This window comes from Salmo salar, chromosome ssa16 (genome assembly GCF_905237065.1).
Source record: "Salmo salar chromosome ssa16, Ssal_v3.1, whole genome shotgun sequence".
In the NCBI taxonomy this organism is placed as follows: Eukaryota; Metazoa; Chordata; class Actinopteri; order Salmoniformes; family Salmonidae; genus Salmo; species Salmo salar.
Window position 1 is genome coordinate 82908919 of NC_059457.1, and position 25404 is coordinate 82934322.

The window sequence follows — 25404 nt, forward strand, 5'->3', positions numbered from 1 at the left end:
CAGCTCAGGAGGCTGTAAAGAGGTAGGTTTACACCTTCATTCAGCTCCTCAGCCAAGTGTATGATGCAACAAGCACAAGATGTTGTAAAGTAGGTTTTATACCTATTCTCTCATTGAACAAGAAGCTCTGGAATGATGTTCTTAGGTGGTAGTCATGGTGACTGCATACATGCAAAGGAGTTGCATTTGTTGCTTTGCTGCATTGTTGTTATGTTACTCATGTCACTAGTATAGGATACTCCATTCAGTCGATATTTAAATTACCTTCTTTCATACAGATTATCTCCTCAGAGACCAGATGACCTGCAATGTAGAAGGTGAGCTGAAATAATCATGAATAATTACAAAGATGCAGTCAGAAGTATATATATTTTTTTATAAATATCTATGCCATTTTGTTGTATCTATCTTAGGAAACTTTTAGAGGGTTATGAGAACTGAGTGACTACCATACTGTCTCACACACATCTGTGTGGTTCAGAGACCGTTTCTATCCATAGGCATTGTGGGTACTGAATAGTGGACTGAATGGCTGACACACATAGGCCTGCTGGTTATTGTATATATAGATACAGTATTATGTAAATATATTTTGTAGTTGGTTAATGATGAAACATGATAAATCCACACTACACTTGTTTTGTTTTATTCTTCACTTTTTTAAATAAATCAAGTGTTGTGATATTATAACCCACACAATGTCATAATGTAGACTACTTTCATGGTGTGTTATATTATAACCCACACAATGTCATAATGTAGACTACTTTCATGGTGTGTTATATTATAACCCACACAATGTCATAATGTAGACTACTTTCATGGTGTGTTATATTATAACCTACACAATGTCATAATGTAGACTACTTTCATGGTGTGTGTTGTTATATTATAACCCACACAATATCATAATGTAGACTACTTTCATGGTGTGTGTTGTTATATTATAACCCACACAATATCATAATGTAGACTACTTTCATGGTGTGTTGTGATATTATAACCTACATAATATCATAATGTAGACTACTTTCATGGTGTGTTATATTATAACCCACACAATATCATAATGTAGACTACTTTCATGGTGTGTTATATTATAACCCACACAATATCATAATGTAGACTACTTTCATGGTGTGTGATATTATAACCCACACAATATCATAATGTAGACTACTTTCATGGTGTGTTGTGATATTATAACCTACATAATGTCATAATGTAGACTACTTTCATGGTGTGTTATATTATAACCCACACAATGTCATAATGTAGACTACTTTCATGGTGTGTTATATTATAACCCACACAATGTCATAATGTAGACTACTTTCATGGTGTGTTATATTATAACCCACACAATATCATAATGTAGACTACTTTCATGGTGTGTGATATTATAACCCACACAATATCATAATGTAGACTACTTTCATGGTGTGTGATATTATAACCCACACAATATCATAATGTAGACTACTTTCATGGTGTGTTGTGATATTATAACCTACATAATGTCATAATGTAGACTACTTTCATGGTGTGTTATATTATAACCCACACAATATCATAATGTATACTACTTTCATGGTGTGTTATATTATAACCCACACAATGTCATAATGTAGACTACTTTCATGGTGTGTTATATTATAACCCACACAATGTCATAATGTAGACTACTTTCATGGTGTGTTATATTATAACCCACACAATATCATAATGTAGACTACTTTCATGGTGTGTGATATTATAACCCACACAATATCATAATGTAGACTACTTTCATGGTGTGTGATATTATAACCCACACAATATCATAATGTAGACTACTTTCATGGTGTGTTGTGATATTATAACCTACATAATGTCATAATGTAGACTACTTTCATGGTGTGTTGTGATATTATAACCTACATAATGTCATAATGTCATAATGTAGACTACTTTCATGGTGTGTTGTGATATTATAACCTACACAATGTCATAATGTAGACTACTTTCATGGTGTGTTGTGATATTATAACCTACATAATGTCATAATGTAGACTACTTTCATGGTGTGTGTTTTTGTGTGTGTGTGTGTGTGTGTGTGTGTGTTTTCATTCTTCACTTTTTATAAATCAAATGCTGTAAGATGCACAATGTTGTGATGTCCTTTGTTGTGTGTTTGTTTTCTACTTTTATAAATAAAATGTTTAAACAATGTTGTAATGTATGTTGTGACATCGCTTGTTATACAATGTGTCATAAATCTGCTGCTGGAAATGCTTCAAGAGTGAATTGCCTGATTCTTCTGCCGCTCAAGAGACCAACCGAAGTTACAAACAAGTGCCACTAGGGGTCGCCTAAATATAATTTTAGGGAGAGATGTTGTATTGAAACGGGTTTGATACTGTAGTTTTGCAGCTGACTCTCTGACGTCTCATGAAGAGGCAGAACGCATCACACCCTGGTCTGTTCAGTTTAAAGATTGTTGAAACATGGATTTGATAGTCAGCGTACCAGATTGTTTTACACCATACAGAGGACTGAATTCAATAATTCTCACTAACTCCATGGTCATGTTAACTGACTGATAGTATCTCATAGAACAAAACGTATAAAATCTCCGAAGCCTGTGTTAACCTCTGACCTTATTTTCAGCGTTTATTCCAAAACCCTATTCTTTCCCCATTAATGTTCCCCATAGGGAGGGCTGAATGAACCAGAGGTAACTCATTTTCCCCATAGGAAGGGCTGAATGAACCAGAGGTAACTCATTTTCCCCATAGGAAGGGCTGAATGAACCAGAGGTAACTCATTTTCTCCATAGGAAGGGCTGAACGAACCAGAGGTAACTCATTTTCCCCATAGGAAGGGCTGAACGAACCAGAGGTAACTCATTTTCCCCATAGGAAGGGCTGAACGAACCAGAGGTAACTCATTTTCTCCATAGGAAGGGCTGAACGAACCAGAGGTAACTCATTTTCTCCATAGGAAGGGCTGAACGAACCAGAGGTAACTCATTTTCTCCATAGGAAGGGCTGAATGAACCAGAGGTAACTCATTTTCTCCATAGGAAGGGCTGAACGTACCAGAGGTAACTCATTTTCTTCATAGGAAGGGCTGAATGAACCAGAGGTAACTCATTTTCTCCATAGGAAGGGCTGAATGAACCAGAGGTAACTCATTTTCTCCATAGGAAGGGCTGAACGTACCAGAGGTAACTCATTTTCTCCATAGGAAGGGCTGAACGTACCAGAGGTAACTCATTTTCCCCATAGGAAGGGCTGAACGAACCAGAGGTAACTCATTTTCTCCATAGGAAGGGCTGAATGAACCAGAGGTAACTCATTTCCCCATAGGAAGGGCTGAATGAACCAGAGGTAACTCATTTTCCCTATAGGAAGGGCTGAATGAACCAGAGGTAACTCATTTTCTCCATAAGAAGGGCTGAACGTACCAGAGGTAACTCATTTTCCACATAGGAAGGGCTGAACGAACCAGAGGTAACTCATTTTCTCCATAAGAAGGGCTGAACGTAGCAGAGGTAACTCATTTTCTCCATAGGAAGGGCTGAACGAACCAGAAGTAACTCATTTTCTCCATAGGAAGGGCTGAACGAACCAGAGGTAACTCATTTCCCCATAGGGAGGGCTGAATGAACCAGAGGTAACTCATTTTCTCCATAAGAAGGGCTGAATGAACCAGAGGTAACTCATTTTCCCCATAGGAAGGGCTGAACGTACCAGAGGTAACTCATTTTCCCCATAGGAAGGGCTGAACGTACCAGAGGTAACTCATTTTCTCCATAGGAAGGGCTGAAGGTACCAGAGGTAACTCATTTTCCCCATTGGAAGGGCTGAACGAACCAGAGGTAACTCATTTTCCCCATAGGAAGGGCTGAATGAACCAGAGGTAACTCATTTTCTCCATAGGAAGGGCTGAACGAACCAGAGGTAACTCATTTTCTCCATAGGAAGGGCTGAATGAACCAGAGGTAACTCATTTCCCCATAGGAAGGGCTGAATGAACCAGAGGTAACTCATTTTCTCCATAGGAAGGGCTGAACGAACCAGAGGTAACTCATTTTCTCCATAAGAAGGGCTGAACGTAGCAGAGGTAACTCATTTTCTCCATTGGAAGGGCTGAACGAACCAGAGGTAACTCATTTTCCCCATAGGAAGGGCTGAATGAACCAGAGGTACCTCATTTTCTCCATAAGAAGGGCTGAACGTAGCAGAGGTAACTCATTTTCTCCATAGGAAGGGCTGAACGAACCAGAGGTAACTCATTTTCTCCATAGGAAGGGCTGAATGAACCAGAGGTAACTCATTTCCCCGTACGAAGGGCTGAACGTACTAGAAGTAACTCATTTTCCCCATAGGAAGGGCTGAATGAACCAGAGGTAACTCATTTTCTCCATAAGAAGGGCTGAACGTACCAGAGGTAACTCATTTTCCACATAGGAAGGGCTGAACGAACCAGAGGTAACTCATTTTCTCCATAAGAAGGGCTGAACGTAGCAGAGGTAACTCATTTTCTCCATAGGAAGGGCTGAATGAACCAGAGGTAACTCATTTTCTCCATAGGAAGGGCTGAACGTACCAGAGGTAACTCATTTTCTCCATAGGAAGGGCTGAACGTACCAGAGGTAACTCATTTTCCCCATAGGAAGGGCTGAACGAACCAGAGGTAACTCATTTTCTCCATAGGAAGGGCTGAATGAACCAGAGGTAACTCATTTCCCCATAGGAAGGGCTGAATGAACCAGAGGTAACTCATTTTCCCTATAGGAAGGGCTGAATGAACCAGAGGTAACTCATTTTCTCCATAAGAAGGGCTGAACGTACCAGAGGTAACTCATTTTCCACATAGGAAGGGCTGAACGAACCAGAGGTAACTCATTTTCTCCATAAGAAGGGCTGAACGTAGCAGAGGTAACTCATTTTCTCCATAGGAAGGGCTGAACGAACCAGAAGTAACTCATTTTCTCCATAGGAAGGGCTGAACGAACCAGAGGTAACTCATTTCCCCATAGGGAGGGCTGAATGAACCAGAGGTAACTCATTTTCTCCATAAGAAGGGCTGAATGAACCAGAGGTAACTCATTTTCCCCATAGGAAGGGCTGAACGTACCAGAGGTAACTCATTTTCCCCATAGGAAGGGCTGAACGTACCAGAGGTAACTCATTTTCTCCATAGGAAGGGCTGAAGGTACCAGAGGTAACTCATTTTCCCCATTGGAAGGGCTGAACGAACCAGAGGTAACTCATTTTCCCCATAGGAAGGGCTGAATGAACCAGAGGTAACTCATTTTCTCCATAGGAAGGGCTGAACGAACCAGAGGTAACTCATTTTCTCCATAGGAAGGGCTGAATGAACCAGAGGTAACTCATTTCCCCATAGGAAGGGCTGAATGAACCAGAGGTAACTCATTTTCTCCATAGGAAGGGCTGAACGAACCAGAGGTAACTCATTTTCTCCATAAGAAGGGCTGAACGTAGCAGAGGTAACTCATTTTCTCCATTGGAAGGGCTGAACGAACCAGAGGTAACTCATTTTCCCCATAGGAAGGGCTGAATGAACCAGAGGTACCTCATTTTCTCCATAAGAAGGGCTGAACGTAGCAGAGGTAACTCATTTTCTCCATAGGAAGGGCTGAACGAACCAGAGGTAACTCATTTTCTCCATAGGAAGGGCTGAATGAACCAGAGGTAACTCATTTCCCCGTACGAAGGGCTGAACGTACTAGAAGTAACTCATTTTCCCCATAGGAAGGGCTGAATGAACCAGAGGTAACTCATTTTCTCCATAAGAAGGGCTGAACGTACCAGAGGTAACTCATTTTCCACATAGGAAGGGCTGAACGAACCAGAGGTAACTCATTTTCTCCATAAGAAGGGCTGAACGTAGCAGAGGTAACTCATTTTCTCCATAGGAAGGGCTGAATGAACCAGAGGTAACTCATTTTCTCCATAGGAAGGGCTGAATGAACCAGAGGTAACTCATTTCCCCATATAAAGGGCTGAACGAACCAGAGGTAACTCATTTTCTCCATACGAAGGGCTGAACGAACCAGAGTTAACTCATTTCCCCATAGGGAGGGCTGAATGAACCAGAGGTAACTCATTTTCTCCATAGGAAGGGCTGAATGAACCAGAGGTAACTCATTTTCTCCATAGGAAGGGCTGAACGAACCAGAGGTAACTCATTTTCTCCATAGGAAGGGCTGAACGTACTAGAAGTAACTCATTTTCCCCATAGGAAGGGCTGAATGAACCAGAGGTAACTCATTTTCTCCATAAGAAGGGCTGAACGTACCAGAGGTAACTCATTTTCCACATAGGAAGGGCTGAACGAACCAGAGGTAACTCATTTTCTCCATAAGAAGGGCTGAACGTAGCAGAGGTAACTCATTTTCTCCATAGGAAGGGCTGAATGAACCAGAGGTAACTCATTTTCTCCATAGGAAGGGCTGAACGTACCAGAGGTAACTCATTTTCTCCATAGGAAGGGCTGAACGTACCAGAGGTAACTCATTTTCCCCATAGGAAGGGCTGAACGAACCAGAGGTAACTCATTTTCTCCATAGGAAGGGCTGAATGAACCAGAGGTAACTCATTTCCCCATAGGAAGGGCTGAATGAACCAGAGGTAACTCATTTTCCCTATAGGAAGGGCTGAATGAACCAGAGGTAACTCATTTTCTCCATAAGAAGGGCTGAACGTACCAGAGGTAACTCATTTTCCACATAGGAAGGGCTGAACGAACCAGAGGTAACTCATTTTCTCCATAAGAAGGGCTGAACGTAGCAGAGGTAACTCATTTTCTCCATAGGAAGGGCTGAACGAACCAGAAGTAACTCATTTTCTCCATAGGAAGGGCTGAACGAACCAGAGGTAACTCATTTCCCCATAGGGAGGGCTGAATGAACCAGAGGTAACTCATTTTCTCCATAAGAAGGGCTGAATGAACCAGAGGTAACTCATTTTCCCCATAGGAAGGGCTGAACGTACCAGAGGTAACTCATTTTCCCCATAGGAAGGGCTGAACGTACCAGAGGTAACTCATTTTCTCCATAGGAAGGGCTGAAGGTACCAGAGGTAACTCATTTTCCCCATTGGAAGGGCTGAACGAACCAGAGGTAACTCATTTTCCCCATAGGAAGGGCTGAATGAACCAGAGGTAACTCATTTTCTCCATAGGAAGGGCTGAACGAACCAGAGGTAACTCATTTTCTCCATAGGAAGGGCTGAATGAACCAGAGGTAACTCATTTCCCCATAGGAAGGGCTGAATGAACCAGAGGTAACTCATTTTCTCCATAGGAAGGGCTGAACGAACCAGAGGTAACTCATTTTCTCCATAAGAAGGGCTGAACGTAGCAGAGGTAACTCATTTTCTCCATTGGAAGGGCTGAACGAACCAGAGGTAACTCATTTTCCCCATAGGAAGGGCTGAATGAACCAGAGGTACCTCATTTTCTCCATAAGAAGGGCTGAACGTAGCAGAGGTAACTCATTTTCTCCATAGGAAGGGCTGAACGAACCAGAGGTAACTCATTTTCTCCATAGGAAGGGCTGAATGAACCAGAGGTAACTCATTTCCCCGCATCGAAGGGCTGAACGTACTAGAAGTAACTCATTTTCCCCATAGGAAGGGCTGAATGAACCAGAGGTAACTCATTTTCTCCATAAGAAGGGCTGAACGTACCAGAGGTAACTCATTTTCCACATAGGAAGGGCTGAACGAACCAGAGGTAACTCATTTTCTCCATAAGAAGGGCTGAACGTAGCAGAGGTAACTCATTTTCTCCATAGGAAGGGCTGAATGAACCAGAGGTAACTCATTTTCTCCATAGGAAGGGCTGAATGAACCAGAGGTAACTCATTTCCCCATATAAAGGGCTGAACGAACCAGAGGTAACTCATTTTCTCCATACGAAGGGCTGAACGAACCAGAGTTAACTCATTTCCCCATAGGGAGGGCTGAATGAACCAGAGGTAACTCATTTTCTCCATAGGAAGGGCTGAATGAACCAGAGGTAACTCATTTTCTCCATAGGAAGGGCTGAACGAACCAGAGGTAACTCATTTTCTCCATAGGAAGGGCTGAACGTACTAGAAGTAACTCATTTTCCCCATAGGAAGGGCTGAATGAACCAGAGGTAACTCAATTTCCCTATAGGAAGGGCTGAATGAACCAGAGGTAACTCATTTTCTCCATAAGAAGGGCTGAACGTACCAGAGGTAACTCATTTTCTCCATAGGAAGGGCTGAACGAACCAGAGGTAACTCATTTTCCCTATAGGAAGGGGTGAATGAACCAAAGGTAACTCATTTTCTCCATAAGAAGGGCTGAACGAACCAGAGGTAACTCATTTTCCCTATAGGAAGGGCTGAATGAACCAGAGGTAACTCATTTTCTCCATAAGAAGGGCTGAACGTACCAGAGGTAACTCATTTTCCACATAGGAAGGGCTGAACGAACCAGAGGTAACTCATTTTCCCCATAGGAAGGGCTGAACGAACCAGAGGTAACTCATTTTCTCCATAAGAAGGGCTGAACGTAGCAGAGGTAACTCATTTTCTCCATAGGAAGGGCTGAACGAACCAGAGGTAACTCATTTTCTCCATAGGAAGGGCTGAATGAACCAGAGGTAACTCATTTTCCCCATAGGAAGGGCTGAACGTACCAGAGGTAACTCATTTTCCCCATAGGAAGGGCTGAACGTACCAGAGGTAACTCATTTTCCCCATAGCAAGGGCTGAACGAACCAGAGGTAACTCATTTTCTCCATAGGAAGGGCTGAACGTACCAGAGGTAACTAATTTTCCCCATAGGAAGGGCTGAACGAACCAGAGGTAACTCATTTTCTCCATAGGAAGGGCTGAATGAACCAGAGGTAACGCATTTTCCCCATAGGAAGGGCTGAACGTACCAGAGGTAACTCATTTTCTCCATAGGAAGGGCTGAACGTACCAGAGGTAACTCATTTTCCCCATAGCAAGGGCTGAACGAACCAGAGGTAACTCATTTTCCCCATAGGAAGGGCTGAACGTACCAGAGGTAACTAATTTTCCCCATAGGAAGGGCTGAACGAACCAGAGGTAACTCATTTTCTCCATAGGAAGGGCTGAACGTACTAGAAGTAACTCATTTTTCACATAGGAAGGGCTGAACGAACCAGAGGTAACTCATTTTCGGTTTTTAGGACTACAAGCTGGTGAGCTCTATAACCTGGAAAAACTCCAAACACCTTTGACAGAAATTTTGAAATGCAAAAGATGTGTACCTCCATAATGTGAAGAAAATGTATGAAATGTATGCATTCACTACTGTAAGTCGCTCTGGATAAGAGCGTCTGCTAAATGACTAAAATGTAAGACTCACAGGTGTAGTTCCCTTCATCAGATGGTTGTATGTTGGTGATGTGTAGAAACACTCTGTCACTCTCTATCTGTAGTGTGACTCTGGGGTCACAAATGCTGTCTGGACTTTTTGGGTCAGAACAATATGACACTGGACACTCATCACTCTATTTAAAAGACATATCATTTGAGTAATGTAACTCAGGGTTTGGTTTTGGCAGATGAGAGTAACATCTGCTCCTCCTGTTCCCAAAGTTTTTACTTGAGTCTGCAAACAGGAAGAGAAGCAGAGTGTGAGAGTGTTTTTTCATAGGATAGGTTTGATTGATCTTGAAGCTAAAGGTAGGAAAATAAAAATGACAGTTTATTCTTAATGACTATTAAAACTGTAGTGAACAATTAGACTTTACAATACAGTGTCCTTATTACTGTGTAGGCCGAATTCCTGTAAGTACAGTGTAACAAGTACTGTAATTACTCATTGTTACCCTGTATTAGGTTTAGGGTACAAATAAAATAGATCATGCAATATCTCTTACTTTCAACAGCTGTGAATAGACCCCACAGCACCAAAAGCAGAGCAAGTCTGGATACACTTCCACACTTACTGACCAACTGCAGAACCAAACGTTGACCCGACACTTCCTGCTCAGACCGACTACAGATATGATGTATATACTCAGTAGAAGAACACAATAAAACTTAATCCAACCAAAGTGATGCTCCTTTGACTGGTTCCTCTTGCACAGGGGTTTCTGAGAAAGATCAAATATTAACAACTGTAACGTTTAACACTAGTTATTTTAGAGGCCTCTTCAGTGGACTAAACAGAATGTTGTAAATGTGTGAAACTTCCTCCTCAGCAGGGTCAATGGGGGTAAGCAGTACTCGCTAAGGAAGCAGCGCGACATCCTTTACAGTGTTGCGCAATGGCTCAGATCAACAGTTGCGCTCAGCTCAACACTGGGGGCGCTGTTGAGGAAGTTTGAGGGATGAATGTAGCACATGGAGATGTGTGAAACTTCCTCCTCAGCAGGGTCATTGTAAGGTCACTTCCATTTTAATTCCAGATCAATTCAGAAAGTAAACCAAATTCCAATTCTAATTCCAAATGTTCCTAATTGAAAGGCATTGAAGAGAATTGGAATAGGACTTCAAATTGGAATTTCAGTGTACTTCATGTATTGACTGGAATTTAATTGGAATTGACCCCAAACTTGCGCCTCAGCTTTAAGTGTCCCGCTTGCGTCACCTCATTAGCTTTTGAGGTGGCGTGATCAGCTAAGATGCATGAGGGAGAACAGTCACGTGTGCTAGCAAGGCAGAGGTCCCGAGTTCGTGCCAGGTAGGTGCCGAAGCGGTAGTCGCTAAGCACCTTTTTCAATAAGTAAGGGGCAGGTGGTGCTGCTGTCTTGATAACTATACAATCTGGAGATTGTGTTTCAGCCCAGTGGTAGTCCCGCCACATAAACTGAGGTAGAAAGACATCACAAGCATAGGGATAGCGCAATAATACAAAATAAAATAAAAGAAGTTCAGAATATACACTGCTCAAAAAAATAAAGGGAACACTTAAACAACACAATGTAACTCCAAGTCAATCACACTTCTGTGAAATCAAACTGTCCACTTAGGAAGCAACACTGATTGACAATAAATTTCACATGCTGTTGTGCAAATGGAATAGCCAACAGGTGGAAATTATAGGCAATTAGCAAGACACCCCCAATAAAGGAGTGGTTCTGCAGGTGGGGACCACAGACCACTTTTCAGTTCCTATGCTTCCTGGCTGATGTTTTGGTCACTTTTGAATGCTGGCGGTGCTTTCACTCTAGTGGTAGCATGAGACGGAGTCTACAACCCACACAAGTGGCTCAGGTAGTGCAGCTCATCCAGGATGGCACATCAATGCGAGCTGTGGCAAGAAGGTTTGCTGTGTCTGTCAGCGTAGTGTCCAGAGCATGGAGGCGCTACCATGAGACAGGCCAGTACATCAGGAGACGTGGAGGAGGCCGTAGGAGGGCAACAACCCAGCAGCAGGACCGCTACCTCCGCCTTTGTGCAAGGAGGAGCAGGAGAAGCACTGCCAGAGCCCTGCAAAATGACCTCCAGCAGGCCACAAATGTGCATGTGTCTGCTCAAACGGTCAGAAACAGACTCCATGAGGGTGGTATGAGGGCCCAACGTCCACAGGTGGGGGTTGTGCTTACAGCCCAACACCGTGCAGGACGTTTGGCATTTGCCAGAGAACGCCAAGATTGGCAAATTCACCACTGGTGCCCTGTGCTCTTCACAGATGAAAGCAGGTTCACACTGAGTCTGGAGACGCCGTGGAGAACGTTCTGCTGCCTGCAACATCCTCCAGCATGACCGGTTTGGCGGTGGGTCAGTCATAGTGTGGGGTGGCATTTCTTTGGGGGGCCGCACAGCCCTCCATGTGCTCGCCAGAGGTAGCCTGACTGCCATTAGGTACCGAGATGAGATCCTTAGACCCCTTGTGAGACCATATGCTGGTGCGGTTGGCCCTGGGTTCCTCCTAATGCAAGACAATGCTAGACCTCATGTGGCTGGAGTGTGTCAGCAGTTCCTGCAAGAGGAAGGCATTGATGCTGTGGACTGGCCCGCCCGTTCCCCAGACCTGAATCCAATTGAGCACATCTGGGACATCATGTCTCGCTCCATCCACCAACACCACGTTGCACCACAGACTGTCCAGGAGTTGGCGGATGCTTTAGTCCAGGTCTGGGAGGAGATCCCTCAGGAGACCATCCGCCACCTCATCAGGAGCATGCCCAGGCGTTGTAGGGAGGTCATACAGGCACATGGAGGCCACACACACACTACTGAGCCTCATTTTGACTTGTTGTAAGGACATTACATCAAAGTTGGATCAGCCTGTAGTGTGGTTTTCCACTTTAATTTGGAGTGTGACTCCAAATCCAGACCTCCATGGGTTGATAAATTGGATTTTCATTGATTATTTTTGTGTGATTTTGTTGTCAGCACATTCAACTATGTAAAGAAAAAAGTATTTAATAAGCTTATTTCTTTCATTCAGATCTAGGATGTGTTGTTTAAGTGTTCCCTTTATTTTTTTGAGCAGTGTATATTTTTAAACCCAGCCCCCAACCCCGCAGGAGGCCTTTTGCCTTTTCGTAGGCCATCATTGTAAATAAGAATTTGTTCTTAACTGACTTGCCTAGTTAAATAAAGGTGAAATAAAAATAAAAAATAAAAAAAATCAGTTCAAAAGCACCCTTCAGCCTTATGGTGGTGCAAAATCTATCATTTTTGGTGTCTAAAGAAGGAAGTGGACCTGTTGATGTGTCTGTGGTAGATCATAAGACCTCTCTGTGGTGCTCTACAAAGACCCCAGTCACAAAAACTAGGTTGCACTAGCAGAGGTGCCATTGTTTCTGCATAGGAGTAACATGAATACAAGCTAGACAACAGCACCACTTCCTCCTCTCAGCCATTATAACCAAGTCAACCCAGTCAAATGAGCATCACTTTGGTTTAATTTAGTTTTATTTTGTTCCTCTGCTGAGTAAATAACGTTGCATTGACATCATATCTGTAGTCGGTCTGAGCAGGCAGTGTTGGGTCAACGTTTGGTTGTGCAGTTGGTCAGTATGTGTGGAAGTGTATCCAGACTTGCTCTGCTGCTGGTGCTGTGGGGTCTATTCACAGCTGTTGACGGTAAGAGAGATGTATCCCATGATCTATTTAATTTGTACACTAGCCCTGAACCTTACAGGAGTCCTTACAGGAGTTAGACCTATACAGTTCAGTAATAACGACACTGTATTGTAAAGTGTAATTGCTCACTACAGTTTTAATGCAGTTACTCAACAAGAATAAACTTTCATTTTTATTTCTCTACCACTAGATACTCATCTTATGTTTTATCACAAGCAACACAAAAACAAAATGGCAACTATACAAAACATTCTCTAAGATGGTCAACATAACATTTCCAAATTCTGTCAAATATGTATGGTTTAATATGTATGGTTTAATATGAATGGTTTAATATGAATGGTTTAATATGAATGGTTTAATATGAATGGTTTAATATGAATGGTTTAATATGTATGGTTTAATATGTATGGTTTAATATGTATGGTTTAATATGAATGGTTTAATATGAATGGTTTAATATGTATGGTTTAATATGAATGGTTTAATATGAATGGTTTAATATGAATGGTTTAATATGTATGCTTTAATATGTATGGTTTAATATGTATGGTTTAATATGTATGGTTTAATATGTATGGTTTAATATGTATGGTTTAATATGAATGGTTTAATATGTATGGTTTAATATGTATGGTTTAATATGTATGGTTTAATATGAATGGTTTAATTTGTATGGTTTAATATGAATGGTTTAATATGAATGGTTTAATATGTATGGTTTAATATGTATGGTTTAATATGAATGGTTTAATATGTATGGTTTAATATGTATGGTTTAATATGTATGGTTTAATATGTATGGTTTAATATGTATGGTTTAATATGAATGGTTTAATATGAATGGTTTAATATGTATGGTTTAATATGTATGGTTAATATGTATGGTTTAATATGAATGGTTTAATATGAATGGTTTAATATGTATGGTTTAATATGTATGGTTTAATATGTATGGTTTAATATGTATGGTTTAATATGAATGGTTTAATATGTATGGTTTAATATGTATGGTTTAATATGAATGGTTTAATATGAATGGTTTAATATGTATGGTTTAATATGAATGGTTTAATATGTATGGTTTAATATGTATGGTTTAATATGTATGGTTTAATATGTATGGTTAATTTGTATGGTTTAATATGTATGGTTTAATATGTATGGTTTAATATGTATGGTTTAATATGAATGGTTTAATATGAATGGTTTAATATGTATGGTTTAATATGAATGGTTTAATATGTATGGTTTAATATGTATGGTTTAATATGTATGGTTTAATATGTATGGTTTAACTCCAGTTTGTTATTGGGGGTGGATATGGGGCTTTCCAATTGATGGCTTTATTCTTTTTGCAGCAAGTAGACCTAGATTACAAAACTTTCTATGATATTGATTACCAATATTTACATTTCCCAACAAACTTAATCATGGAGATGAATGGATATAAATTCCTAGACACAATGAAATGATAGCACATACATTATCCCAGAATGGTGTCAGTTTGGCACAGGACCACAGCATATGTAATAGAGTTCCTTTGAGCTTTTGCATCTCCAACAGAGATGTGACATTTCTGGGTGACATTACATGCATTCTGGCAGGAGTATAGTAAGTCCTATGAATTATCTTACATTGCATTAGTTCATGTCTTAAATTGTAGGAGCAGATATAAAAATGTTCACATATTTATTTATTTTATTTATTTCACCTTTATTTAACCAGGTAGGCAAGTTGAGAACAAGTTCTAATTTACAATTGCGACCTGGCCAAGATAAAGCAAAGCAGTTCGACAACATACAACAACACAGAGTTACACATGGAGTAAAACAAATATACAGTCAATAATACAGTAGAAAAATAAGTCTATGTACAATGTGAGCAAATGAGGTGAGATAAGGGAGGTAAAGGCAAAAAAAGTCCATGGTGGCGAAGTAAATACAATATAGCAAGTAAAACACTGGAATGGTAGATTTGTAGTAGAAGAAAGTGCAAAGTAGAAATAGAGATAATGGGGTGCAAAGGAGCAAAATAAAATAAATAAAATAAATAAATACAGTAGGGGAAGGGGTAGTTGTTTGGGCTAAATTATAGATAGGCTATGTACAGGTGCAGTGATCTGTGAGCTGCTCTGACAGCTGGTGCTTAAAGCTAGTGAGGGAGATAAGTGTTTCCAGTTTCAGAGATTTTTGTAGTTCGTTCCAGTCATTGGCAGCAGAGAACTGGAAAGAGAGACGGCCAAAGGAGGAATTGGCTTTGGGGGTGACCAGAGAGATATACCTGCTGGAGCACGTGCTACAGGTGGGTGCTGCTATGGTGACCAGTGAGCGGAGATAAGGGGGGACTTTACCTAGCAGGGTCTTGTAGATGACCTGGAGCCAGTGGGTTTGGCGACGATTATGAAGCGAAGGCCAGCCAACGAGAGCGTACAGGTCGCAGTGGTGGGTAGTATATGGGGCTTTGGTGACAAAACGGATGTTAAAACGGACATATCTGTGACCAATGGTTATCCTCCATTTGTTCATTTATATCTGTTTACCATTTGTTCATTATAGGTTCTGAACCATCGGGAAGAGTTTCAATCAGCTCTTGATATAACTTGGCAATCAACTTCTTTGTCGTAGCAGCAGTATGTTTTCTATGCTAGATGCCTTAGGTTCATCCAGATTCTGTTGAAGTGATTGAATATGATTTCTGAGTTGTGAGAACTGAAAGAAATCGGCCTTGGATAATGTGATTCATTCAATGACAGTATAGATCCATCATAGTAAACATGTTAAAAATTCATGATGCCACTTTGGAACATGACTTAAAGGTGTCATCACTAAATGCTGGAGGTAAGGTGGGGTTATTCCAAATAAGGGTGCCTGGCAATGTTGTTTCTTTCCACCTCATGAATTTGATGGGGGTATGATGGATTACATTGAAAAAAACTGTGGAGATTGTCTGAAGACATCCTTTTTCTTATAAACCCTGTTAGATCTGAGTGAATTAACCTTTGCATTACTGTTTCTTTGCCAACGAAAAGCCAATACCTTAGCAATGATTTTGTAATTCACATTCAAAAGTTATACTGGGCAGAAGATCCACATGACAGTGGATCATTATCTTTCTTTTTAAGTAGTGGGATTGTAGCCAAACATAGTGACTGGGGAAGTTCATTTTTCTCTAGAGCTGCTGTGAGCATAATAACATAGGCTTTAGTAATCTGGGATTAAAGTGTCTATAACATTCCACTGGGAATCCATCATTACTAGGAGATTTCCCAATCTGTAGATTATTGATGGCCTCCAACAGTTCACCTGGGGTAATGTTTAATCCATATTCCTTTTCTCTGGGTCATTTATAATTGGTAAAATGGCCTTATTGAGGAAAATGTCTATATATTCCTTTGAATTTTTGTTTTGGGATTGATACAGATTGTGATAAAATATTTTAAAGACTGAGTTAACTTCAGAAGGAACAATTGTTATGCTACCATCTGGGGTTTGAATGCTATGGATGGTACATTCCTCTTTCTTAATTTGCCAAGCAAGCGTTTCCCCTGCACTTTCACCTTGCTCAACATATTGTTGCTTGGATTTTATGGCAGCAATCTCTGCAGATCCAGAGTTTATTGTGTTATATTCAATCTTCAAAGTGTTCAACTGTTGACGGGTGTCAACATTTCTATCTAAACTGTGTTTTCTTTCTAAGAGGTGGATTTTCTGTTCTAGTATTTCTAATTCTTTATTGGTCTTATTTTTCTTATGTGAAGAGTAAGACATGATACAACCTCTCATGTTTGATTTAAGAGTTTCCTAGACTACAGTTGGACATACTTCATTGTCTACATTAATTTCCAAAAACATGTCTATCTGTGTGTTGCGATATGAGGTAAACTCCTTATCTCCAAGAAACATTGTGTTGGATCTCTATGTCTCTGCTATTGGCATAGGAGGTTGAGCTTAAACGTGAAAGACAATGGACTATTGTCCATAATTATTATAGGAAGGTATTTGCATTCAGAAACAGTCAATTAAAGCCAAGTTTACAATAAATAAGTAAATGACTGAATATGAGTTTTGGAGGTGAGAGTAATAGGAGTATTGTCTTTCAGTTGGATGTTTCTATCTCCACAGTTCACACAGACCCATCTCTTTAATGTTGTGGTTTAATACCTTAGACATGTTAAGAAGAGGATATAGTTTAGTTGATGACTTGTTTAGAGTTGCATCCCGTACACAGTTAAACCCCCCATATTATATTCCTGTTACATTGAGATAGTTTTGGTATGAGGTCATTATTTCACTTTGGGTCGTCTTCATTTGGGCATTAACAATTCAGTAAAGTAACTTTTTATTGTGCCAGGTTTCTTTTTACCATTGTAAAACATCCATTTGTGTCTGTAGTAATTTCTGTAGACTGAAATGGGACTTTTTATTAATGAGAATTGATAGTACTACTCATGCTCAATCAAACCGATCTCATGAATAATATACTCACAATCTGTTTCTCTTCCTGTTTACAGTGACTCAAGAGAAAACATTGGAGACCGGAGGAGCAGATGCCACTCTTCTCTGCCCAAACCAAACTCTCACTGACATCATTGTTGTAGTATGTCACAAATATAGAGTTATACGTGAGGGTCATGAGTGTCAAATTGCACTAGAATTTGAGACAAATCATACCAACAGCACTTGTGACCCCAGAGTCACACTACAGACAGAGAATGACAGAGTGTTTCTACACATTACCAACATACAACCATCTGATGAAGGGAACTACACCTGTGTTTGTACACATTATAATGGCAATTCTGATATAAACATAGATATTTCTGTCAATGGTAAGTGTTTGGTCTGATGGGATTGTTCACAATCATTTTAAAATGAACTCCAGCATATCTTATCACCACATATTTAGTGGAATGCCTGTCATGTGCTTACCTTTATGTTCTGTCAGTGTTTTGTGGTCTTGTTTCGTAACGTCTGTCATAGAACTTACACCTGACAGAACTGAGAATTTCTGTAGTCACAATATTGGATTTTGTCATCAATACATGTAATAATGTCTTAAAATGTAGATACTGTCAACAACATGTTGCCTTACAAGATGGCGGAAGAGAAACATACAAGATCATAATATATATTTTCCCCTTTCTCAGGAACCCAAGTGCAACAGGCCACAGACAACAGTCTCTTCTATTGGGGGATGATAACAGGCGTTGCAGCATGTGTAGCTGCCCTGGTGTTTGGTGGCGTAATCATGAGGAAAATTCATCTCAGGTAAGATAAAACTAATAGTTTGGTAAAAGAGTTTCTGTCATGCGTGTTTGACAGATCTTTGGTATTTGAATAATTACTTGGAAGAACTGTTGTAGAAATTATGCATTCCCAAATATATTTTAGTTCTACAATAAGGATATAGTACTGAATTGGTGTCAGACTTACATGCAATGCTATGAGTTCATGGGGGCTTCAACCAAAATGTAAAACGAAACTAGGCTAGATGTTCAACTGACATCTGTGACCAGTGAGTAGTTTCCAATAGCTGCACTGTTGTGGCTTCTCACTTCTCATTTCCTGTCAAAAACGAGTGTGGTGAAAAAAAACACGTACACTGCCCACAATCATTTAGCTCCGGAAAATGTGCTGTGTAAAACATGTTTCATTTGGTGCTATGTTAACTCTTGTTATTTTTTGCTCAACAGGAGAACACAGCTACAAGTGTCTGGAACCGTCAACGAGGTGCCACAACACTGCTTGCTGTTGCCTGTTAGTCAGATGAAGACATCTTGGTCCTCATTTATAACCGTTGCGTTAATTTCCCAATAAATATCTGCATGCGCCATTTCTGAAAAGACTGCACACTTACAAAAATATTGAGATGTATAAACTTGGTGGATGCCATACATACGCATGCTTCCCGTTATAAATCAGACCCACCCTGAACCTGTTCACGCGTGAATGAGCATTAAAATCTGCCTGAAAAACCTTTTATGGTGACAGTAACGACCTATTTTGCTGTGTACTGAAATTAAACCATGGCCGTTTCTAAATAGCAGTTGGCGAGCTTGATAAAATGTCTCTGGAGGTGTTGGCAGAATGTTTTAAACTTTTACAGTGACATTTGCTGAAAAAACCTATTGCAAATTGTTGTGGACCTGTAAACAGATTGTAACTTTTTAATATGCTGCACTGGCTGTGAATTCTGAAACATTGTCTACTCGGAACGAAATGACGGTATAGGCCTACTTACAGTGGTAGCCTACTCACTTCATTACAAAATATCAACTGTCTGTTCTTCTGTTAAAGTCAGCTGTTATGAACCACGCTCCCTTTCGCATGATATTATAGCTTAATAGGCCCAATTAAATGGTCATTTATATTATGTTTATACATTAAGTATTGTCTAGTCGAGAAATTTGACAGTACAGTATTCAGACGTAGCCTACAAACGTCAATGGAAAAGGTGAACCTTCTGTTCTTCTGTTAAACTGCGCTTCGGATCGGCTCGCATAGAGCAAAGTAGCTTATCCATTTGGTACTGTGAAGTGGGTCTAATTATATTTACGATTCAGTCATTTAGCAGACGCTGTTATCCAGAGCGACTTACAGTAGTGAGTACATACATTTTCATACTGCTCCCCAGTGGGATTCGAACCCACAACCCTGACCATGCTCTACCAACTGAGCTACACGTGATTTAAATAACAGATGCGATGAATGGTAGCCTATCCTAACTTGTTGTAAGCCTATAGGCTATGAAACCATCACAGTCAGAAAAGGTGAGATTATTCTGCAATGATCATGGAAATTAAATAAATAGTAAAAATATTCCTATTTCTAACTAGAAAATGGCATTTACTGAAGTAAATGTGGTGTGTTTGCTAGTCTTGAAGTATGTATGGTTGTTTTTTTGTTAAATTTTATTTCACCTTTATTTAACCAGGTAGGCTAATTGAGAACAAGTTCTCATGTGCAACTGCGACCTGGCCAAGATAAAGTGTAGCAATTCGACACATACAACAACACATAGTTACACATGGAATAAAAAAAACATACAGTCATTAATACAGTAGCACAAAAGAAAACAAAAAGTCTATATACAGTGAGTGCAAATGAGGTAAGTTAAGGCAATAAATAGGCCATGGTGGCGAAGTAATTACAATATAGCAATTAAACACTGGAATGGTAGATGTGCAGAAGATGAATGTGCAAGTAGAGATACTGGGGTGCAAAGGAGCAAGATAAATAAATAAATACAGTATGGGGATGAGGTAGGTAGATAGATGGGCTGTTTACAGGTGGGCTATGTGCAGTGATCTGTGAGCTGCTCTGACAGCTGGTGCTTAAAGCTAGTGAGGGGGATATGAGTCTCCAGCTTCAGAGATTTTTGCAGTTCGTTCCAGTCATTGGCAGCAGAGAACTGGAAGGAAAGGCGGCCAAATGAGGAATTGGCTTTGGGGGTGACCAGTGAGATATACCTGCTGGAGCGCATGCTACGAGTGGGTGCTGCTATGGTGACCAGTGAGCTGAGATAAGGCGGGGCTTTACCTAGCAGAGACTTGTAGATAACCTGTAGCCAGTGGGTTTGGCGACGAGTGTGAAGCGAGGGCCAACCAACGAGAGCGTACAGGTCGCAATGGTGGGTAGTGTATGGGGCTTTGGTGACAAAACGGATGGCACTGTGATAGACTGCATCCAGTTTATTGAGTAGAGTGTTGGAGGCTATTTTATAGATGACATCACCGAAGTCGAGGATCGGTAGGATGGTCAGTTTTACGAGGGTGTGTTTGGCAGCATGAGTGAAGGATGCTTTGTTGCGATATAGGAAGCCGATTCTAGATTTAATTTTGGATTGGAGATGCTTAATGTCAGTCTGGAAGGAAAGTTTCCAGTCTAACCAGACACCCAGGTATTTGTAGTTGTCCACGTATTCTAAGTCAGAGCCGTCCAGAGTAGTGATGCTGGACGGGCGAGCAGGTGCGGGCAGTGATCGATTGAATAGCATGCATTTAGTTTTACCTGCGTTTAAGAGCAGTTGGAGGCCACGGAAGGAGAGTTGTATGGCATTGAAGATCGTCTGGAGGTTAGTTAACACAGTGTCCAAAGAGGGGGCAGAAGTACACCGAATGGTGTCGTCTGCGTAGAGGTGGATCAGAGAATCACCAGCAGCAAGAGCAACATCATTGATGTATACAGAGAAGAGAGTCGGCCCGAGAATTGAACCCTGTGGCACACCCATAGAGAGTGCCAGAGATCCGGACAACAGGCCCTCCGATTTGACACACTGAACTCTATCAGAGAAGTAGTTGGTGAACCAGGCGAGGCAATCATTTGAGAAACCAAGGCTGTCGAGTCTGCCAATAAGAATGTGGTGATTGACAGAGTCGAAAGCCTTGGCCAGGTCGATGAATACGGCTGCACAGTAATGTCTCTTATCGATGGCGGTTATGATGTCGTTTAAGACCTTGAGCGTGGCTGAGGTGCACCCATGACCAGCTCTGAAACCAGATTGCACAGCGGAGAAGGTACGGTGGGATTCGAAATGGTTGGTAATCTGTTTGATAACTTGGCTTTCAAAGACCTTAGAAAGACAGGGTAGGATAGATATAGGTCTGTAGCAGTTTGGGTCTAGAGTGTCACCGACTTTGAAGAGGTGTAACAGTGTTTCCTAGCCTCAGAGCAGTGGGCAGCTGGGAGGAGGTGCTCTTATTCTCCATGGACTTTACAGTGTCCCAGAACTTTTTTGAGTTAGTACTACAGGATGCAAATTTCTGTTTGAAAAAGTTAGCCTTAGCTTTTCTAACTGCCTGTGTATATTTGTTCCTAACTTCCCTGAAAAGTTGCATATCACGGGGGCTGTTCGATGCTAATGCAGAACGCCACAGGATGTTTTTGTGCTGGTCAAGGGCAGCTTATGAAGAGTGGAGAGGGGCATGCTTATTTAAGATGGTGAGGAAGGCACTTTTAAAGAATAGCCAGGCATTATCTACTGACGGGATGAGGTCAACGTCATTCCAGGATACCCCGTGTGAAATAGTAGTAGTGGTAGTGAAGGCAGTAGTAATGTTAGTAGTAACAATGGTAGTAAAAGGATTTTCATAGGCTATGTGTTCGTTATAGTGACCTATTTTGGGGTGGTTTGTAAGTGTGAAGTTATTATAGTGGGTTATAGTGGGCTAGTATAGTAGGCTACAGTGAGTATTATATCCTCATAAGGCATATCATGGGTTTTAAAGCTCTCAAAATGCTTTAGTTTGAACATTCAGAAAGTTTTGTGGCAGTGATTTCAGTTTTGAATGTTGAACCCTACATTCTGCAATTGAAATGAATGGGGATACAACAAGCTTCATAGTTTATGAAGTAGGAATGATAGCAAAAAGATGTGTAGTCTGCACATGTCATCATTGAGGTGGTGTTTGTAGCTGTGGTCAGTAGTTGTGGTCAGTAGTTGTGTGGTTGTGTTGTAGGTTCTTTAGGCCTTACAGTATGGACATGGTCAGTAGTTGTGGTCAGCAGTTGTGGTCAGGAGTTGTGGTCATTAGTTGTGTGTTCAGTAGTTGTGTGGTTGTGGTCAGTAGTTGTGGTAAGTAGTGGTCAATAGTTGTGGTCAATCTTTTGTGGGTGTGGTCAGTAGCTGTGGTCAGTAGCTGTGGTTAGTAGTTGTGTGGTCAGTAGTTGGGTGGTTGTGGTCAGTAGTTGCGTGGTTGTGGTCAGTAGTTGTGTGGTCAGTAGCTGTATGGTTGTGGTCAGTAGTTGTGGTCAGTAGTTGTGGTCAGTGGTTGTGGTCAGTAGCTGTGTGGTCAGTAGCTGTGTGGTCAGTAGCTGTGTGATTGTGGTCTGTTGTTGTGTGGTTGTGGTCAGTCATTTTGGTTAGTAGTTGTGGTCAGTAGCTGTGTGGTTGTAGTCAGTATTTGTGGTCAGATTGATTGATTGGTAGATAGGATATTATAGCCTGAACATGTGAAAGTTGGTTAGGTGTTTCTAGCTTGAACGGTTCAAGAGTTACTGTTGTTGAGTAGTTTATGCTAATTTATGAAAATGCATATCTGTTTTGTCAGTATGCACATGTCATCGTTGGGGTGGTGTTTGTAGCTGTAGTCAGTAGTTGTGATCAGTATTTGTGTGGTTGTGGTCAGTAGTTGTGGTCAGTGTTCTGTTGCTGGTTCTTTGGGCCCTACAGTATGGACATGGTCAATAGTTGTGGTCAATCGTTTTGTGGTTGTGGTCAGTAGCTGTGGTCAGTAGTTAGTAGTTGTGTGGTTGTGGTCAGTAAGTGTGTGGTCAATAGTTGTGTGGTTGTGGTCAGTAGGTGTGTGGTCAATAGTTGTGTGGTTGTGGTCAGCAGTTGGGGTTGTGGTCAGTTGTGGTGGTCAGTAGTTGTGGTCAGTGGTTGTGTGGTCAGTATTCTGTGGTTGTGGTCAGTAGTTTTGTGGTTGTGTGGTTGTGTTCAGTAGTTGTACTCAGTATCTGTGTGGTTGTGGTCAGACATTTTGTGGTTGTGGTCAGTAGATGTGTGGTCAGTAGTTGTGGTCGGTAGGAGTGGGGTTGTGGTCAGTAGTTGTGTGGTCAGTATTCTGTGGGTGTGGTCAGTAGTTGTGGTCAGTAGGTGTGGGGTTGTGGTCAGTAGGTGTGGGGTTGTGGTCAGTATTCTGTGCTTGTGGTCAGTAGTTTTGTGCTTGTGGTCAGTAGTTGTGGTCAGTACTGCTCAGTAGTTGTGGTCAGTACCTTTGTGGTTGAGATCAGTAGCTGTGGTCAGAAGTTGTGTGGTTGTGGTCAGTAGTTGTGGTTAGTAGTTGTGGTCAGTAGCTATGTGGTTGTGGTGAGTAGTTGTCGTCAGATCGATTGATTGATTGATAGGATGGGATAGCCTGAACATTTGAAAGTTGGTTTAGTGTTTCTAGCTTGAATGGTTCAAGAGTTACTGTTGTTGAGTAATTGATGCTAATTTATGCAAATGAAAATAGTTGATAAAAATATTATTTTTTAAATTAGAAGTTAGGATAGCCTGAATGTTTTTAAGTTAGTATTTTAGCTTAATTTGCCAAGGAGCAGGATCATTTTTAATAGCTACCTCTGTAATAATGCCCAAATTACACTAGTGGGAATTTATTGCCCTCCCTTTGCCTCAACATGTGCTCTTAGCCAATTGCCTGACTTGCTATCTAACTATACTAACTCTGAATTATTAATTTTGGGGTGATCTTAATCTGGATTAGTTGATGCCAGTTTATGATAGATTTAGATCAATGAAGATAACTTTCAGCCTAACTCAGCTGAACCAAACCGCCCCAACTTTAAACACCCTGAAAAATCTACTCTTTTAGGTATTATTTTGACAAATACTCCTCATAAGTATACAGCCAATTTTTGCTAGTGAGTTCAGTGACTATTGTCCCATTGCCTGCATAAGAGCTGCAAATCTACCTAAATCTTGCCCTCGCATTATTACAAAGAGAAATGATAGGAATTTCAATTAGCAACAATTCTTGTTGAAAGGGGGGTTGTGTCCAATATCTCTGACTCAGATCAGGCCCTAAATTGTTTTACTTCTTTGCTCAACTCTGTTGTAGATAAGCCTGCTCTGTTCAAGAAACTAATGGTAAGAGATAGAGCTAATTCACGCATGAACTATCAGAGAAACTTCAGGAGAGAAATTTTGCGTGGGCTAAGGCTAGGCTAACTGATTCTATGTATGACTGGCAGTCCTTCAGACGTATGAGAAATATATGTTTATCCCTGGTTAGAAAAGCTAAATCAACATACTTGTTGAACTGTGCATCTGAGAATGGTGAGAATTCAGGTGCCTTCTGGAAGGTAGTCAAATCTCTGAAACAAAATTCCATCCCCTCATTACCCCTGCAGGTTATAACAGCCTCTCCATAACAGATAAGATGGACATTTGTAGTGCTTTTAATAACCACATTGCCTCAGCGGGCCACCTATTTCATAAAATAGCTTCTGAAAACTAGAATTTAGAAAGTTTTTTAACTTCTCATTCTATTCTTAATTAACACCAATCTGGTTTTAGACGTGGACATAGCACTGTTTCAGCAGCAACACTTAGATGATGTGCTACATTGTTTAGACCATAAAATCATTGTGCTGCCTTGTGTTTTGACTTGTCAAAGGCATTTGATACAGTTGACCATTTCTTACTTGTTCTAAGGTTGTCTGAAATAGGCCTAGATCAGGCATTTTGCAATTTGTTCAAGAACTATCTAACAGACAGGACACAATGTTTGCTTACTGACGCTATCAAATCTAGTTTCCTCAATATTACGAAAGGTGTGCCACAGGGGTCAATTTTGGTCCCTGTTCTCTTCACTATTTATATAAATTATATTAGTCTATCTG

The 25404-nt window shown here is 40.8% G+C and overlaps 3 protein-coding genes across 6 annotated transcripts in view; 1 reads left to right on the plus strand and 2 right to left on the minus strand.

The window, feature by feature from the left end:
• Positions 1–25404, minus strand: part of LOC106574974 (nectin-4) — a 215464-nt gene that overhangs the window by 78853 nt on the left and 111207 nt on the right. The gene's annotated exons all lie outside the window — the stretch shown is intronic.
• The window catches only part of LOC106573841 (nectin-1), a 61225-nt gene that overhangs the window by 28011 nt on the left and 7810 nt on the right, over positions 1–25404 (minus strand). The gene's annotated exons all lie outside the window — the stretch shown is intronic.
• The window catches only part of LOC123727904 (uncharacterized), a 27682-nt gene continuing 2278 nt past the window's right edge, over positions 1–25404 (plus strand). Inside the window, exons 1-5 of one of the 2 annotated variants that reach the window (XM_045698211.1) lie at positions 1–22; positions 279–317; positions 17571–17888; positions 18207–18327; positions 18753–18789. In XM_045698211.1, coding sequence (XP_045554167.1) covers positions 299–317; positions 17571–17888; positions 18207–18327; positions 18753–18789 — 495 coding nt within the window. In that variant the 5' untranslated portion in view covers positions 1–22; positions 279–298. Of the gene's footprint in view, positions 23–278; positions 318–12648; positions 13058–17570; positions 17889–18206; positions 18328–18752; positions 18790–25404 lie in introns of those variants that run through there. The other variant, XM_045698210.1, reaches the window with a different exon arrangement.